This window comes from Lipophrys pholis (assembly GCF_963383615.2).
Source record: "Lipophrys pholis genome assembly, chromosome: 10".
Classification (NCBI taxonomy): Eukaryota; Metazoa; Chordata; class Actinopteri; order Blenniiformes; family Blenniidae; genus Lipophrys; species Lipophrys pholis.
This window is the reverse complement of record NC_137640.1, coordinates 29,777,302-29,795,471: the sequence shown is the minus strand read 5'-3', so window position 1 is coordinate 29,795,471 and position 18,170 is coordinate 29,777,302. Positions and strand designations below refer to the sequence as shown.

General features: G+C 44.6%; 2 protein-coding genes across 2 annotated transcripts in view; one reads left to right on the top strand and one right to left on the bottom strand.

Moving 5' to 3' along the window:
* The window catches only part of scfd2 (sec1 family domain containing 2), a 118,117-nt gene extending 103,961 nt beyond the window's left edge, over positions 1-14,156 (top strand). Inside the window, exons 8-9 of the mRNA XM_080473041.1 lie at positions 6,527-6,646; positions 13,833-14,156. Coding sequence (XP_080329167.1) covers positions 6,527-6,646; positions 13,833-13,925 — 213 coding nt within the window. The 3' untranslated portion in view covers positions 13,926-14,156. The remainder of the gene's footprint in view (positions 1-6,526; positions 6,647-13,832) is intronic.
* Positions 14,157-15,793: 1,637 nt separating this feature from the next.
* rasl11b (RAS-like, family 11, member B) lies at positions 15,794-17,645 on the bottom strand. Its single transcript, XM_080472833.1, has 4 exons — positions 17,344-17,645; positions 17,203-17,259; positions 17,030-17,106; positions 15,794-16,574 (listed from the first exon to the last, which is right to left on the bottom strand). The coding sequence occupies exons 1-4, from the start codon at positions 17,456-17,458 to the stop codon at positions 16,080-16,082; spliced, it is 744 nt and encodes a 247-aa protein (XP_080328959.1). The 5' UTR covers positions 17,459-17,645; the 3' UTR covers positions 15,794-16,079.
* Between the last annotated feature and the right edge of the window lie 525 nt (positions 17,646-18,170).

Below are 18,170 nucleotides of genomic sequence, written 5' to 3'. Positions count from 1 at the left end.
TGAATGGCTGTGTTGACTTTAGTCAATGCAGTAATCAGAACACATAACTTTTCAAACTCTACTGTTTACCCAGCCACACATGTCATTTTGAAGACACTTCTCAATTAAGAAGAAAACCACATCATCTGAAGCATACTTTATTGGACGAAGAGATTTGCGTTTCTCCATAAGGGTGTTAGAACTTATGGGAGCTTTAACTTTTACATGTGCACATCTGCAGCAGGCTATCTCTATGAATAACATTTCCAGGACTGGAATGTAGGGCTTCTAGACAGAAGTACCCAAGAGTTCCTTAGAGAGAGTTCCAAGAGAGAGAGCCCTGCCCTTTCTCCCACTACACCGGACGTTTCCAATATACAGGAAGTTCGTCTGCAGATAAGAAGCGCGCCGCAAGAGAAAAAACGGTTCTGACACCAGAAGGCTCTCAATCACATAATATTGTTTTCCCAAGCTGCTGAAAAGGACGGGGGGGGGGGAGGGAGAAGCGCCAAAGATGGTGAGGGAGAAACGTGTCTCAGCTCCTCTGGCAGACGTGTATGCTACCCGCAGGTTCCCACACAGAGGAGCTGAGACACGTTTCTCCATTACTGTCACCGCGGTGTCTGGGTGGCTCCTCCCTTTATGGGAAGAGGGATAATCGGCCCTCAGCGACCTGCAGCAGAGGCCAATGATCCCTCTTCCACAGTGTGGGTGTCGAAGGAATCTTCAAACGGCCTCCCACTGGCCAGGACAACCTCTGCCTGTAGCCGGGTTACTCCTTCAGGCCCCGTTTACACGACAACGAATTCAAGTGTATCCGCAAAACTTTCTTCACTTTTGGGGGGGTCCGTTTACACGGCACCAGTTTGCAGATGCACTGTATCCACAAAGTTTTTAATCCGGCTCTCAAGGTGGAAAGATTCTTTCACGGTCACTATTCCCTCCTGCAGAGACTGATGGAGGCTACAGAGCCTGTTACTGCTCATCTCTCCCCCTCCCTCCTGCTCATCCAGTTGTAAACAAACATGGCGGCCGCGTAGTGGTACGACCCGTAGTGGTACGACCCGTAGTGGTGCGACCCGCGGTCCGTATTCTAGTTTTATGGTCCAGATCAGTAGTTTAATATTTGAGACTCTCCCTGATATCATCCGGTTCCTCATCAGTCCATACGGATGTCAGGTTCTCTCCAGTTTCTTCAGGTTTATAGTGTTTTGTTCTCTGCACACGTCTGTGTAGTTTCATAGCAAAATCAAGCAACAGCGCCCTCCAGTGGCCCGGCATACTAACTACATCATTGTCTCTGTGTCCGCTGCTGCAGTGTAAACACACGCCTTTTTTTTTTAGCGGATTAGGTGTTGTCACGTGAAACATTATGGTGTAAACAGGGCCTCAGTTTGCATGATCCCGATGATGACCTGAAAAACAGATAAATGATCCAATCACCCCTTGTTGTGCTCCAGTGAAAATGACTTCCATCTCTGCATGAACTGTTGCATCTGCAGATTAATGTATCTGTAAAAGAAGAGACATTTCTTTAAAAAGCAATGACGTTATAACTGAGAAACAAACCTTTACTTTACATCCAATAAACAAAATATGCTTTTATTTTTTTTTCTTAATTCAAACAGTTATGACAATTTCATTTGGTGAAATAACTCCAAGCTGATCCACAGACCCCAAAGAAAGCATTCCAAGTCAATATAACCCTGACAAACATATGACTACTTTATACATGGAAACAGACAAATGTCATCCAACATTCTTGTTAGGTGTGAAAGCATATGATTTTAAACATATATCTCATCAACGTACCCTGGAAATGCACTGCTTTTGCATAGTGATTTCGCAGAGGTCTCTTCATCACTGATCTGAATTTGGGACACAGAAAATATCCAAACTCTGTCCATGACAGAGTTGTGTGCCCGAGGCTGGATCGTTCAACTATTTTAGAGGGATGCATCTGAAAAAGAGAAGAAGTCAAACAATATTGATGTCAGGAAACTTAACAGATAACGTATTAGGGAACATGGATAGGTGTTACAAACTGACAAATATCTATGTTATTCAGGAAGTTAATCAGGATCAGTAACCCCTCTGAGAATGTGACTGTGGGGGGCCCAAATGTACCCCTGCTAATGTTGTTTCACACATATCTGTATTACTTGAACTGAATGCACGCATTATGAACAGTTCGAAGTTTTGGGTCTGAGGCCCTTAAACCACTGATCCAGATCATATAGCAGGTCGCTGTGTCAAAGAATCACTTTCATCTTTAGTTTAAACAGAATCCTCAGATGACACTGGCCCTGGGATGTGGTAGGGGTTGATCAGGAGCCGGAGCTGGACAGGAACAGAAACCAAATGTATTTCAATAAACACCTTTTGAAAACCCTCTGTTATACTGACCGAGCCAATTAAACCTAAAGCCCATTTTGGAGTGGGATTCACATCGAAAGGAAACTCAGCTTCAGTTTATGAATCGTTGTTATGACATCCTCTCAGTTATTTATAAGCACCCAGTGACTAGACGGACAGATGGGGTTATGTGAATATTATAGTTAACTGTTTTTACTCTGACTGATATCCTGCCCTGAGGGTAGTGTATGTACAGTATATCCAGCGCACACGGGATCACTATCTCCAGCCTGATTATTGAACATCTGGGCCTGCTGACAGCAATGATTACCCAGGGGCAGGACTTGGACAGGTTGTGTAACTGTGGCCTGGTTTTCGCACATGTCAAGAAACTTGGCCCACGATTCAGTCAGGCTGCATGTAGAAACCTAAACTTGGAGTTTTCTACAGGATAGCCGTGCACACCCTAAAGCACTCCCTTATAAAACCTTTATTTTTAACCACATCTACTGTGAGCCCTGCTGTTTATCATTAAGCACACCAGACGCTGCTGTCTGATCGGTGACGCTCTAGAAGCCTCTGCAGCTTCACAGAGCCTTCATCTGTTGTATTAAACTGTAAGCAAATTACTTGTGTGTCTATGCTGTGTTTGGCATTTAACTCAAACCAAGTCCCAGTTCAGCACTGCTCCTCCAGTAGTCATTCCACTGAATAACAACAAGCAAAGTGAGGGATTCTCACCTTCACACATCCATGGAGAACAGTTTGACTTTTGCATTGCAGCTCAACTGAAGTCTTAGGAGCCTCTGGGCTGTTTGCTGAGTTTAAAAACTATTACAAACTGTGAGGACTTCTGCTGTGTCTTAGACTTGTCTGTGTTTTCGTACTTCCTGTTTTATTTTGTACTTGCCTGTCATCTGTCTCGTCTCACTTGTCCTTCCTGTGTGTCCTTCCTCTTTGCGTCTGATTGTGTGATGTGTCTCATTTGTGTCTCGTCAACCCCCAGTGTGTATTAACTCCCTCTCCCCATGTATCTGTGCCAGATTGTCGTCATATCCTGCATCTAGATGTCCCACATCCTCAGTGTAAAGGCCCCTGCAGACTCCCATAAGAATAATAAGAAAAGTTTGGCTATTACGTCGGCCAGCTGCCGAAAAAAAAATGCTTTTTCGGCAGGACAATTCATACTCCAAGACGAAGTTGTCAAATTAACAGGCCACGCCCCCTCACAGGAGGCCACGCCCCCTCACAAACAAAGTTTTAACTTTAACAACTCCATAGTTATTTTCTCGCTTCAGTTGTTTTCAGAAATACATTTCACTGAACTGTTCCAGGACCTACATTTTGCCACAGATACAAACTTTCTCTTTTGATGTTTGAGTCCGTGTCGCAATGTTGGTCCGGTTTTAAACGCAGGTTTTAACTACAGCTTTGAGTGATGCATTCAGGTGCATCACATAAACCGGCCCACCCACATCTTAACCAGCTGTGGCGCTCACACAGTAACGAGGCTACAAGCTAAATATGATTAAAATATGACTGATAGTCATAAGACAGCTGGAACACACCTGTGCAGCACACGGCAGTGCAGCTCCGACATACTTCGGCCTGGACGGCTGGCACAGCAAAACAACATTTCTTCAGCCAGAGGGAGCAGGAGCCTGGAGTGCCAAACTTTCTTCTTCTTCTTCTGGAATATGAATCAGCCTTCATCCTCTTGTGTCTACATTTGTGATTTGGACCCTCAGCTCATTTTTTGGACGAACATTAACCCCGCTCACATCACCTGTGCTTATGAGACTTTGAAACAAAGCTCACTTTTTGAACTGATTCTCTGTGAGAGTCTGCTCCTGGGTCCCGTCCTGGTTCCTTACACAAACTTCTGTCTGAAACTAATGATTTAGCTGTGATCTTGAAGAGAACAGCCTGTGGGTCTGTCCCAGTGGACCACAACAATATGCGTCAGCTTTGTAGATCGAAATACTATAGAGATGGGATTTATGGTTCTTTGGACGGAGCCGGATCTTTGGGATCCGTTCATTTCAAAGAGCCTGAATGGCTCATTTGTCTCATTTTTATATTTATTGACTTTTAAGAAGCCAGTTAATTCATTTTATCTTGGAAATAATCACAGGGAGGAACGATGGGCAGAGATTTGGATCAGAATAATTTTGAAAACTCAGATTTCCAATATTTGAGTTTGAATTATTCTGAAATATTGATTATAGCTTCATTTGACACGTGTGGACAAGATTCTAAAGTCTGATATGGATTCATTGTAAATATTCCACTGCCATATCCCTCTGAGTTGACAGTGAGATCACTATTTACCCTTTGTATAAACTGTGTGTATGTGTGTAAAACTACTTTGACTTGTGTTATTCATGCAACACCTAAACACTTATAAATACACAATAAAAAACAAAGCAGGCTACAATGAAGATCCATGCAAAAACATTATTAACAATAAAGAAAAAGTCAAAACAATATTTTAAAATATTGTTTTGACTTTGGAATGTGTGGAAATGTATTATATGATAAAGGCTTATAATAAAAATTAAAGGTGCTGTAAAATAAATACTAAGTTGTTGGTCATTAACACCATGTCTTGTTTTAGTGCAAGAGGACTCTGAGGACTTCCAATAGTGTCCTATGCACCCTTGGTGGACCCTGATAAAATATCCTTGATTCTTAAAATAAAACATTTGTACTGGTACACCTCTAATACAAACATTAGCTGGTAATCTGATTGAGTCAGCTGTGCGGCAGTTGATACGATAATAACTTCTTTATGACTGGTAGTCTTCATGTTGTGTGAATGTGAAGACTGATCCCTTCATGTTTCCTTCAATAGTCAATGGTAAACTGTGTGATGTCTTTACCCAGAAATTAATTTCTAGCTCCTCCGTGTTTTTGTTTCTTCTCGCACATGCTCTGCAACACATTTCCCTTCAAGGCTCCTCCTTCTCCGCGTCTCTCATGTCAGTGCACATGATTCAGATAAACTGTGTAACAGCATTAAGTGACCACACATGCACTGATCCGCTGGAACATTGTTTTGTTTGTCACATCCTCCTGTGCCAACAAACCCGCCTCAACGTTCAGCATCTAACATGAGCAGAATACACTACAAAACATGATTTCACACATTTTTCCAGAAACACATGTTGAATCATCCTGGGCATGCTTCGCACCAGCTGTCAGCAGCTTCACGTGTACAGCCACTCTCTCTTCAGGTCCACCCCCTGCAGCTCTGATTGCTCGGTTAGCATTCACAGGTTTGTCCTGTCTGCAACCCACGGACCAATAGCTGGAGGGCTCTCTATTATTCCCCCAGTACTGTATCACACTCAGCAGATATACCAGACCTTCACCTGCTGTGTTTAAAGGCAACTTGTGGAGTTACAACGACAAGCAAGGATGGCACAGGTGATCTGTATGTGTCCACGTGTGTGTGTGTGTGTGTGTGTGTGTGTGTGTGTGTGTGTGTGTGTGTGTGTGTGTGTGTGTGTGTGTGTGTGTGTGTGTGTGTGTGTGTGTGTGTGTGTGTGTGTGTGTGTGTGTGTGTGTGTGTGTGTGTGTGTGTGTGTGTGTGTGTGTGTGTGTGTGTGTGTGTGTGTGTGTGTGTGTGTGTGTGTGTGTGTGTGTGTGTGGTGAGATGAGACATCACCCTCTGCCGCTGCCGCTGCCTTCAGCTTCTCCACAGCATTGCAGCTGTCCAGCTGAGCAGTGAATCAGCCACAGTTCACAGAGAAGAGCCAAGACAATAATAAACAGAGGAAGTGATATAAAAACTAAGAGCAGACGGAGCGTTTTCTGTGGTTGGTCCCAAACTGTGGAATGAGCTTCCTCTGTTCATTAGACAGGCTGACTCCCTTCATGTTTTTAAATCACATCTCAAAACACGCATGTTCTCCTTGGCTTTTAACCAGTGTTGAAGTTGACTTTTACTGCTATAAGTGTATTCTGTGCTGCCACTGTATTGTTGTATTTATAATTGTATTTTTATATTGTTGTACAGCACTTTGGTCAACTGAGTTGTTTTTAATAGTGCTTTATAAATAGATTGGATTGGATATAAAGTGTTACCTGAACTCCACTGATGTTTATCACAGGCCAGACTATATCAGGAGGAACAACTCTGAAAGTAAAAATACAGCAATCAGTCACAGTCTCCTCTGTTCACTTCCAGGTGAATCGTCCACATCCCAGCGACAATCCTCTGCTCTTCCTCTTCCTGGTTGGTGGAGTCACGCCCTCCGAGCTTCGCCTCATCAAAGAGATGGCTGCCACACAGAAACCGGGAACTCAGGTCAGTTCAGATAAAGGGGCCGTCCACGCGAGAACGCTGTTTCACGTAAACACACCGTTTTTGGTTGATCATCCACACGAGGTGGCGTTTTGGAACAGGGTAGGGAAACTCTAAAACCCCGGCTCGGCTCTGAGGTGTGGATGGCAAAGACCATCATCTGTGGAAAAAAGATGATGTCATCACCCCCTCTCCCCTCTACAACAATGGTGGACTACATGCTCCAGGTGGCGCTGCAGAAGCTACTGATACTAGCAGGAGCATTAACTTATATAACTGAGATTTAGATAGAAGTCTATGAGCAAGAGTCAACTTCTATATTTCTATGTTCTCTACATCTTCTTCTGCGCTTTTGGTGTATTTGGTGAGTCACAGCGCTCCTAAAGGCCTGGCATATGTACTGCATGCAGGCCTAGTTTTGAGCCGTGTTCATAAGGAAGGAATTTCTTTGGAGAACCCCTGGGAGGAAAAAGATCATTTTGGCTTGTGTGGACAAGGCCAAAGTCAGCAGTGCTTTTCATGCTGTTAGCAAATGCAGTTTGAGAAAAGAGAATCCTGCTGAAACATTTAATTTTGTGACCAGGTATCATTAGAGCCATGCAGTCATTAGGCTTCAGTCAATATCTCCCAGAGTTTGTTCACACTGGTTTATTTCAAAACGTTTGTCTTCTGTCTGCTTGTTTGTAGCAGCATTTTCACTCATCATGCCGAGCATTGTTTGTTTTATTGGAACAAACCAGTGTGAACAAACTTAGTTCCAAATCCATGGTGAAACAGGATTGAGATGGATATTATTTAGTCAAATGAGGTCAGAACCTGTTTTGGGGGTTTTTCAGTTCTTTTTTAATGGTATTTTCATGGTTCACAAAATTCTCCACATAACATTTTTCCTTTAGCATTCATCTGTACATCACAGTTAAATCTCCACCGAACATCCAAACCTGTATAAATAGATGAATGATTGGTCCTTCCACCATCTTATAATACACACTAACTGAAATGTTACCACCAAATGACTTCTCTCCCTACAACAGGGAAACACGGGTGCAACGTGATGTTATTAAAGAATTAAAAGGAAAAACTTTGATCATGAAGTAAACCTGTCCAGAACATGAAAAAGGAACCATACCCTTTAACATTATACAAAAGATGGCCTCACTGGTTTAATATACCTGATCCATCTTTCTCACCTTCTCAAAATATATTTGAGAAGGTGCCTTATGGCAAATGTAATTCTTTCCATCTTAAAAACATCAGATATGATATCAACCCACTCATCCACTGTTGGTTTTTCTAGTTTCAACCACTTTCTTGTAATTAGTACAGCTGATTTGCTTCAAAATATAAAAGAATCGTGCATTTTGTGGTACAAGCATGAAATTTGGTACACTTATAGCCAAAGGCAGTCCAAAAAGAAATGGATATGGAGCCATCATAAATCTTCAACATGGCGCCCATGGCAGCCATTTCTCAAAATGGCCACCAGCAACAACTGTTTTGTTATGACTGATGGATATAATATGATAATTCAGGCTTATTTATGCATGATTCCTTTATATTTCGAAGCTAAGCAGCTGTACTATTACCATACATAGTACTTGGTAAATTGACTTGACCATTTTCATTGAAAATTCAAAATGGCCACCATTTTTTCAGACTGGTTAGAATGGATGATCTCTGTGTCGAATTTGTTTTTATTATTATTCAGAATTTAAATGAGAAACTTTAGAATTTCTAAGAAGCTTCCTTCTGTCTCACAAGACTTATATTAAGTGAGGCCAAATCAAGGGTCTATCACAGGGAAGACTATTCACACTCACCTTCACAGAAACAGGCCTGTGCACTGGAACTGAGCTTTCTTGCACTTGCAATGCCCAACACAACCCTTCTTGGATTTGCAAGACACCAGTTCATAACTGGACTGGTCTGCATCTGGTAGGCATGTCCAGAAGGGTTCATAGTCGCCCTCAGATGTCTTTGCCCAGCCCCATTTGCATGATGAAGGTAGTTCTGGTGTTGACACCACACTTGACCCCACACGTGACCTCCTTGGTATAGTGCTCTCTTGACCTGCTCTTCTAGGGCAGCCTTGGTTGGAGGGATTGATTGCACATTGTTCCTCTTTGCAAATAACTTCCTCCTTGCCGTATCTATTTCTGTACATGTGCTGGTTCGGTCACAGAGTAAGATAATAATCCTCTCAATTGGGGCCATTACCTCCTGAGGTATGTCATTTGGGGCTGAAGACAGTTTCCACAGGGCATGTATAAGCTCAGGAAACACAGCCCATACAGCCCACCCAGTCTTTTGCCCGTGGCCGACAAAGCTTGACACAGTGTCACAACCCGTTAATGCATGGAACACTGGTAGTATACTACCAGTGTTCCATGCATTAACGGGTGCATATATGCACCCTTTCTCTGGCCCTAGCCCTGCTGCAATTTCTGTAGAGTCTGAGCCACTGCCACAGCTACACCACAACATCGGTATCAACCGCTTGAATCATATTTTTATGATGGCCACATGGTGGTGGTGCGGACACACAGACAACGATGTAGTTACTATACCGGGCCACGGGAGGGTGCTGTTGCTTGTTTTTGGAATGTAACCACACAGAGACGTGTGCCGAGATCAATATGTTATAAACGTGAACAAAGTCGATAGAACCCGTCATTCGTATGGACTGATGAGGAATCGGATGCTATTAGGGGAGCGCCTCAACTGTAAAACTACCGATATGGACAATAAAACTTGAAAATGGACTGTGAGTCAAACCACTACGGGGACGCCATGTTTGTTTATTAGCGCATGAGAAGAAGAAACTATATACCTCAGGAGGATGTGAATGCGCAGTAAGAGCGCTCCATAGCCTCCATCAGTCTCTGCAGGAGGGAATAGCGACTGTGAAAGAATCTTTCCACCCTGAGAGCCGGGATAAAAACTTTACTGACACAGTGGATCCGCACACGGGTGCCGTGTAAACGGACCCCCCAAAAGTGAAGAAAGTTTTGTGGATACACTGGTATTCATTGTCTCGTAAACAGGACTTTATTCTGGAAGATGAAATGCGTCATTAAGGACCACTGTTAAGATTGAAAGACGAAATGTCTTTTTATTGTCTTGTTGCTAAATGATGCTTCAGCTCCAGTCTGGGACTTTAATTCATATGTATTTATGCCGTTGGAAATGAATTTAACCTATATATTTTGACGAGAAGATTTATTATTTTGAAGGATTGTTTAGGTCTCAAAAGACGTCTGTGGAGAGTTTATAAAATGGAATTTTGGATGTGACGCCTACTGATTTTAAGCCAACATTAGCTTTGCACTGAACATCAGAAATACTGGAAATGACTGCTTCCTGTTTCATGGCGAACCATCAGCTGGTTATTGGAGTGCCAAGGCCATGACCTGTGATATTATAGTTTTATTTTGATAAGATTTTTGCCTTTAGAAAACTAAAACTTTGGGATGCCATTTTGTTCATCGCACAAGTTTATTTTTTCCAATTCATATACCAGTGGGGGGGGGGGGGGGGGGGGGGGGGAGTATTGTGAGCTTATTTGTGAAAGTAATTTAAGTTACACTAACTGTTTTACATACAAATGAAAAAATCACTGCAGTCATTTCAAAGATAGATTTTTAAAGCAGTGAGGGAGTTGCATTCCACAGGTTAGGAGTAAATTAATCACCAACACTTTAACGGAGCCTTTTGAATTTTATCAGCATTGAAAGAAAGTGGGTTTCTTCATTGCAGTGATAAAGGCTGGTGGATGATCTATATGGCAGATGTAGGTGATCCTGAGGGGGCAGATTTGGAAGTGATCCATCCTCTGATATCGACTGGCCCCAAAAAAGACCGAGACTGAAAGCATAAGCACTGACCTACATACGCAGGTGCCTCAGATCAGGTGTGAAGGTGAGCGTGTCATCCGAGCTTTGCTCCCATTAATGCAGTAATTACATGTAGGCGTTGTGTCTGCCTCCCTGTTGAGTGTACTGAGTGCTCATTACATATGCAGACTACACTTACAGGAACAACATGCAGATGAATGCAGTTTCTGTGGGTGAGAGGAGAGTTGGGAGGGCAAGGGGGATGTCGTGTCGAGCCATGTGGGTTTGTCTTAATAAAAGGCTTTGAGAAGGAGGCCAGAGGCAATGAAAGGCTTGGCAATGATCAAAGCCTTCCATCTGTAATCAGGAGAGCTGAATAGAGACGGGCTTATATAATTCCTGCTGGCCCACACATGCATGTTAACTCCACAACATGTATGTGAAAAATGATATGGACAAACAAGCTTGTGTTTGCATGACAGTGCTGTCTGAACCAAGTGCTCATGAGCAGCTACCCAGAGAACAAACCGCACAGTACTGGTTTCTCCTATTGGACCAAATTCCTCAGAGACATGCTCACGGTGCCACTACAAACAGGCCCGCTGCCAATTTTAGGTGCTGACCCAGAGTTAAAGCAACACGGCTGCAGAGAAACAGAGCGTCACTGTTATACAATATAAGACATCTGTGGTTTTGTTTCCAACTCCAGAGCTACCTCAGATCAAGCTCTGTACTCTTGTACTTTTGTTACTTGTGAAACAAACATGTTTCATGTTTTTAATACTGCATCTGGATCCAGAGATGTTGCAATAAGGTATTCAGCATAGACAGGACACACAATCTGTCATACATGTAGACAATTAGGACTTCTAATGGAGGAAATATGACCAACGGAATAATGTATTGAGGGACAGCTGATCCTACAGACTTAAAAAGGTTTCATATTTGTCGTATTCTCGATGCCTTAAGTATCTGCATCAATTGAATTATCAGAACAGGGGTGGCCAACCAGTCAGGGACCAAGAGCCACAAACATCACGGTGGTACAACAAAGAGCCACTGCATACAAACAAACTCTCTCTCTCTCTCTCACCCTCCATATGGAAATACAAGAGTTAGGCAGCAGTCGGCAAGGGTGGATTCACAGCATTAACAGGAATAAGTTCACCCCCTCAGCCCAAACCAATGTGCAGGGACTGTCTGCAATTTGCAAAACCGTTACAACAGTGAAGACCGATACTACAAAACACATGTCACTATCAGATCAAGTGTTGTAGTGTGATCAAGTGAAGCTGCAGTGATTCTGGTGACACTGCAGTGAATTCCAGACGGTCCCTGCACTCTGGTCTCACAGCCAGTGTTGTTTCTGCTGCTCCAAAGACAATAGCTGATAGCATATTGTCTACCTCACACCGATGGGAAAGAGTGTGTTGATGATGTTTCATCAAAGAGTTATTGATGCTGGAACTTTACTGAACGGCTCTAAGCAGGTGTGTCTGTGTCGGTGAACGGACAACTCGTCCACAAAACTGCAACCCTGGAAATTTGCAAGTTTCAGGCAGATTGCAGCTTGTGGAGCAGAGTTACACATCACTTCCTGTTTCATGGCGAACCATCAGCTGGTCATTGGAGTGCCAAGGTATGACCTGTGATATTATAGTTTTATTTTGATAAGATTCCATCAGGAACACCTGTTATATGTACTGGCCAAATATCAGGGCTGTAGGACTAACCCCCAAGCAGGATTATGTTTCATGCTTAACGCAAAATGGCGGATTTCCTGTTGGGTGTAGAGTATGGGTGTCAGCGACATTTCTGTACGTCTTGGTGCGCTGCATGGGTCCACCAAATTTCTTGGACGTAGATGAAACGTGTCAAACGTGATGTCTGTTTTAGATGTTACAAAAGTGAAAACAATGTAGGGGGCGCTATGGAGCCATTTTGCCAGACACATGCACAATGAGCATAACATATAAAGCGGTTTGCCACTTCTGACGTGTGGTTGAATTTTCACAAAGGTGATTTAGGTTGTCAAAAATGCAGCAGTTGGTGCAGCAGAAGAATAAAGTGAAATAATTGTAATAATAACAGGGTCTGTCCAGCTTCTTCAATGCATTTGACCTCGTCCATCATGTTGTGCCATTTAACTAAGTCTAACGATGGTCTGTCACTACTTGAGCACATGAAGCTCAGTCCCTCAGAAGATCAGGTGCTGTGGGATGAAGAGCTCTCAGTCGCCGAGGACGACCACAGAAGAAGGCCGGGCTGACGGTCGGATCAGAGGCCTTACAGAGTTCAAGCAGCACTTCACACGTCTGGACATCAAACTGCATCATTCAAGAGCTTTACTGGTCAAATTCACCTTGCTGATGAGAGCAAGACTTGTTCTTTGGTTTGATTGGTGCAGATTTAAAATGTGTTCTATCAAACTGTTTCTCAGAGACATAAAGCTTCACTGTATGACTCAGTGTGTGATTCGTCAGATTCCTCTGTCTTTAGCACTGTTTGACAGCTTATTGAATGATAAAAAAAATAAACATATAGTGCCCTTAAAGTGCTAATATAGGAAATCCAGAAGTGGTTTTGTCCCGTCTGCTGCTCACAGGTCAATGCAGAAGGTCTGCACTCATGATTGGCTCCTTTGTATGGAAGCAAACTTTGCTCAGCTTCACTCCCTGACTTACAATAGATTCTCTTCAGACGTGCACCCCCTCATGTAAATGTGGTGATGACTTCACATGCTGGTGCCATGTCTGAATAAACACTGATATGTTGGTTGAAAGCACATGGACCCAGAACATTACAATAAAAGGATTCTGCTACAATTGTCCTTCATATTTACTCTGTAATATTTACTGATTAGTATACTACAAGACATCGACATAACATTTCTGTTCATGGAGGCTTACTTATTGTTCATCAAACTATTCAATGCTTTGGATATCTTAGTTTAACTTTCTAACGTGTTTAATATGCTTCAGCTTTAATATTGTCTCTGCAGTGTTTGTTTATTTTGTTTGTGGTGATGCTTGTATGAAATTAAAGGGCTGCAACACATTTCTGGTGAGGCACGAAGTCAGAACTGAACCGATGTCCTCAAAAAGACAGGAGCAACTCCAACAACAATATTGTTGTTGTTTTGGTTTTTTTAAAGGCAAGATGAGCGTGATCTAATGCAAAACTGTTGGAGGGGAGGTAATTAAATGAAATCAGCTGAACAAATGGGCTGCTAAAGGCACCTTGTTGACTGCTAATTTGTACATTACACATTACTCAGCACTACGTTCATTTAAAAGTGACAGATTAGACACCGTGGCATGCTGTAACCTTAATGAGTGTGTTGTGCTCTGGTCCAGGTGCTGGTTTTCTCCACCCGATTACTGCGACCAACTGACATCCCCGAGCTACTCTTCCACACCCAAAGGCTGATGCCTGATATCGGTGTCTGAAGGGGCGTCACGTGGCAGCGTGAGCACATGGAGGGACGCACGCAACCGCAAAGGTCGGGAGTCTACCAGCTAAAGAGGGAGGAAATCAATATTGAAATGACATGCAAATAACATTCCTACCCTGCTTGTGTCAGTTTCACTGTCGGTGTCCAAAGAACTTCTCCAGCCGTGTGTGATGCTGTTCACACTCACATGTTAACTTAAAGCAATAAAGTTTTCCGAGCACCCTCGTCTGATGGTGGTTTTTGAGTGTGCACACAGAGCCCGTTTCCAGCCAGGAAACATTAAACACACACACACACACACACACACACACACACACACACACACACACACACACACACACACACACACACACACACACACACACACACACACACACACACACACACACACACACACACACACACTGTTCTCTTCCCACCAGTATAATTACTGATCATTTCACTCGGGCCACTCGGTGCTTCGTGTCTCTACAGCTCCTCTACCTGCTAAACAATCTCTGCTCCCTTTAGCCGCGGTCCTGCCGCAGTACGCGGTGTGGCGGGAGGTTACGGTACGGCAAAGCACATCCAGGTCCAACTCTGTCCCCGTCCCACCGCAGACACTACGGTTAAGATGTGGGTCCTCCCTATGAGACCCCTTCCTCAGTGCTAGGTACCTCAATGGAGGGGTGATGGAAAATCGAAGCCGGCGGTCACGGGTTTTTTTTTCGTACCATTCACAATGTTTTTCGTTGGGATCACATAAAAACCCGTCCTGGCACAAAAAGTGTGACGGGACCTCAGCTTCAGTTTCCTCCAATGTGAATCCTCTCGGTGAGAGCTCAGTGATTACACCAGCCTAAAACTCCACCACAGCGTCTGAGTCTCCCCTCGCCTCGTCCAGCACCTTCCACGCTTCGTCTGAGAGCAACAGGACACTCATGAGCTTCTGATGTGATGCATATACGTCCAGGTGTTTTCACTGGAAAAGTACAGTCTCATTTCTCATCTTCAACAGGATTTCAATTCTCAGAGGAGCTGATAATGAAATGCTCAGTGAAAACCAGCATGAGCTCCTCCACAGCAGCGCCGGCTGCGGTCAGCTCAGCAGCTTTTCCTTCGCTGTGGTCAGGACCAGAGCGCTTCCTAACATAGGGTGGATGAGCAGGTGGGAGGCAGTTGTACACTCATATACCTCATGTTTAAATGGTATTCATCACTCTTGTGTACTCCAAAGCCTCTTAGAAGAACTTTTTTATTTGTGGGTCACTTTTATCTGTGTGCGTCATCTCCTTTCATAGTGGTATTGATATTTATTTTCAGACATCCAAGGACGCTGCAGACTTTCAATAGCACTGACAGTACAACCGATGACTACTTATTTGACGATACCTGGAGACATCTGTACTATCGGACACACAAGAAGACAGAGACACATTTAAAAATGCATTATTTTATTGTGCACAAAAGGTGAGTTTGTAAATGATAAATAACAACCAGCCCTTTGGACTTCCATTTCATAAAGTGCAGCAGTGATAATAACCAACTCATGCTACATACTCTGCTGTCCCACTGGACCTCCACCCTCCCATCACCCCACCCTCCCATCACCCCACCCTCATATCATCATGGACAATGATGGTCATGAAAATTCAACAACAACAAAATATGCAGCAAACATTGACATAAAAAGGATCAAGCACACACGAGGCTGTAGAGCCCCGGCTGAAGTGGTTGGTATAATAATACCAACACTGAGAGGTGCTATGTAGTAGCAGACGCAGTAACGAGCTGCTGCAGCGCTCCACACTGCTAAAAATAAGTAGTCCTTGACCACTGCAGTTGCCAGGAGAGATTGATTTACAAGTATTTTGGTCTTTTTTTATATGCCCAGAGTTTGTAGATCAGCCAGTGGGCCCCAGCTGCTTCCTGTCCTCAGGTGTCTTCTGTCCTGAACAGGTACCAAACACCACAGCCTCTCTGAACTTGTACTTGACAGAACAGAACTCTGCCCACCCAGGACCTTAACTCTGTGAGGCCATTCGCCTCACGTCGCCACGCTTCATCCACACGGGTGCAGGACTTGAGTGAAACACGGACTTCCTCCATTTTCTCTCCCACCTTCAGTGCTTTCTTTCTGCGGCCACTCTGGGCCACTTTCTACACGTCCTCACACTGAGGTGACCGTCCTCACTTTGGCTGACAGCGCCTGCTTGAAGCGTCGTTTCAGGTCCTGCATGTTGGGAGATTTGGGCCTGGGAATCAGGGGCGAGCGCCTCTTCTCTGTGGTGGCACTGGCAGAGGAGGTGGAGGCCGGAGGTGGCGTCTGCTGCTTGCCCAACTGGCAGCACAGCCTGTGGAAAGCACCGTGCACCTGGTTGTAGTCCTCGCTGGCGGACACTTCGAAGAAGGAGCAGCCCAGTGTTCCTGCCAGCAAAGGGCCCTGCTGGGAGTCTACGTGCCTCAGGTGCAGCAAGTCTGCCTTGTTGGCCAGGAGGATGACCGGCGGCACCCTGGCACCGCCCGTGCGGACGACCAGTTGGTGCAGCTGATCGATCAAATCGAAGCTGCGACGGTCGGTCACCGAGTACACCAACACCACGGCATCAGCCCACTGAATAGAGCAGGACACGTGGTCGGGGAGGCTGACACCATGATCAGTCCTCTGAGAAACACAGAAGAGAGAAAAATTAAAAATTATTCTTCTCTGGAGAAACAATGCAGGGAATATGATCAGATTAAATATCTTCTGACTTAATGCATCTAATCTTTTTCTGAAACTGAAGGGCTGACTGGTTCAGACACAAGCTATAGGATTACTGTGCCTCAACAGGGCGGTGTGTGGCTGACTGGGGAGTCTGGATCCGAGTATCATTTACTCCGGCCCCAGACATCCATTAGGCTAAAGGAGAGATTAGACTGCCACAATGAGGGGCTGTACGTCAAGAAAGAAAAAAAGCATGTACACCTCTGGTCTTGGATGAATGCCCAGGAAAGACCAATTCAGCTTATTTTTACTAGAAAGAGTTTATTTTTACAGTGTCTGATTGTTCACATGGGTCTGGCCTGTCTCTTTAAGCAAAGCAACCTGAAGACGTTTCTCCATGTGAGAGTTCTTACCTCCGCAGCAGGAGTGTCCTGAACCTGGATGGTCACTTGCTCTCCGTCCACCTGGACCTCTCTGGAATAGAGACTGCCTGCACGCCGCACAGGAACAAAGACTTTAACACCGGCTCATGTCACACAGCAGGGGCTCTCTTCTCATTGTATTCTTTAAAACATCGTTTTCTTACCCGCGTTCCGCTCGTAGTCTCCGATGAAGCGCCTCGTCAGAAACCTCACCACAAGCGCTGGAAGAAGGAAATCAAGTCAGTACTTTTCATGGACAGAAGACGAAGAGGAGGTACAAGACGGTGCCTTGCTCGGGCTTTTACCTGTTTTTCCCACTCCGCTGCCTCCGATGACCGCTATCTTGATGACCCGGTTGGGCGCAGTGTGCTCCGGCGCTGGACACTCGGAAATGGTGGTCATGTTCTGGATGAGACGCATCGTGTTGGTCGGGTTCCGCTTCAGTGACAAAGTCCAAACTAAAACTGATGAATGTCCACAGACGTTTACAAAATACAAGAGATTGAAATAATCCAGCGCTGAAGCAGAGAGTACAGGAGGAGGCTGAATGCTGCCCGGAGGAGCGCACCGCGGCTTTATACAGCCGGAGCGCCGCGCGCCTCCTCCGCCCCCCTCCCCTCACCCCACCCCACCCCACCCCACCCCCTGTTCCTCGTGAGCCTCCGCCCACACGTGGATATGCGGGGCTTAACGGAGAGGAGAGAACCTCGCTGCAGGTGCGGAGGTCGAGCCGGGCTCACAAAGCAGGCTGGACAGTCAGGAACCAGGGGTTCTCTCCTCGACACAGGAACAACAGCAGTCCGACCAGCCGTCCATCCTTCATCCATCCATCACTTCATCTATTCATCCAGCCATCTATTCATCCATCCATCCACCTATTCATCACTTCATCTATTCATCCATCCATCCACCTATTCATCACTTCATCTATTCATCCATCCATCCATCTATTCATCCGTCCATCCTTCATCATCCATCCATCTATCCATCTATTCATCCATCCATCCATCACTTCATCTATTCATCCACCCATCCATCCATCTATTCATCCATCCATCTATTCATCCATCCATCTATCCATCCGTCCATCCTTCATCATCCATCCATCTATTCATCCATCCATCCATCCATC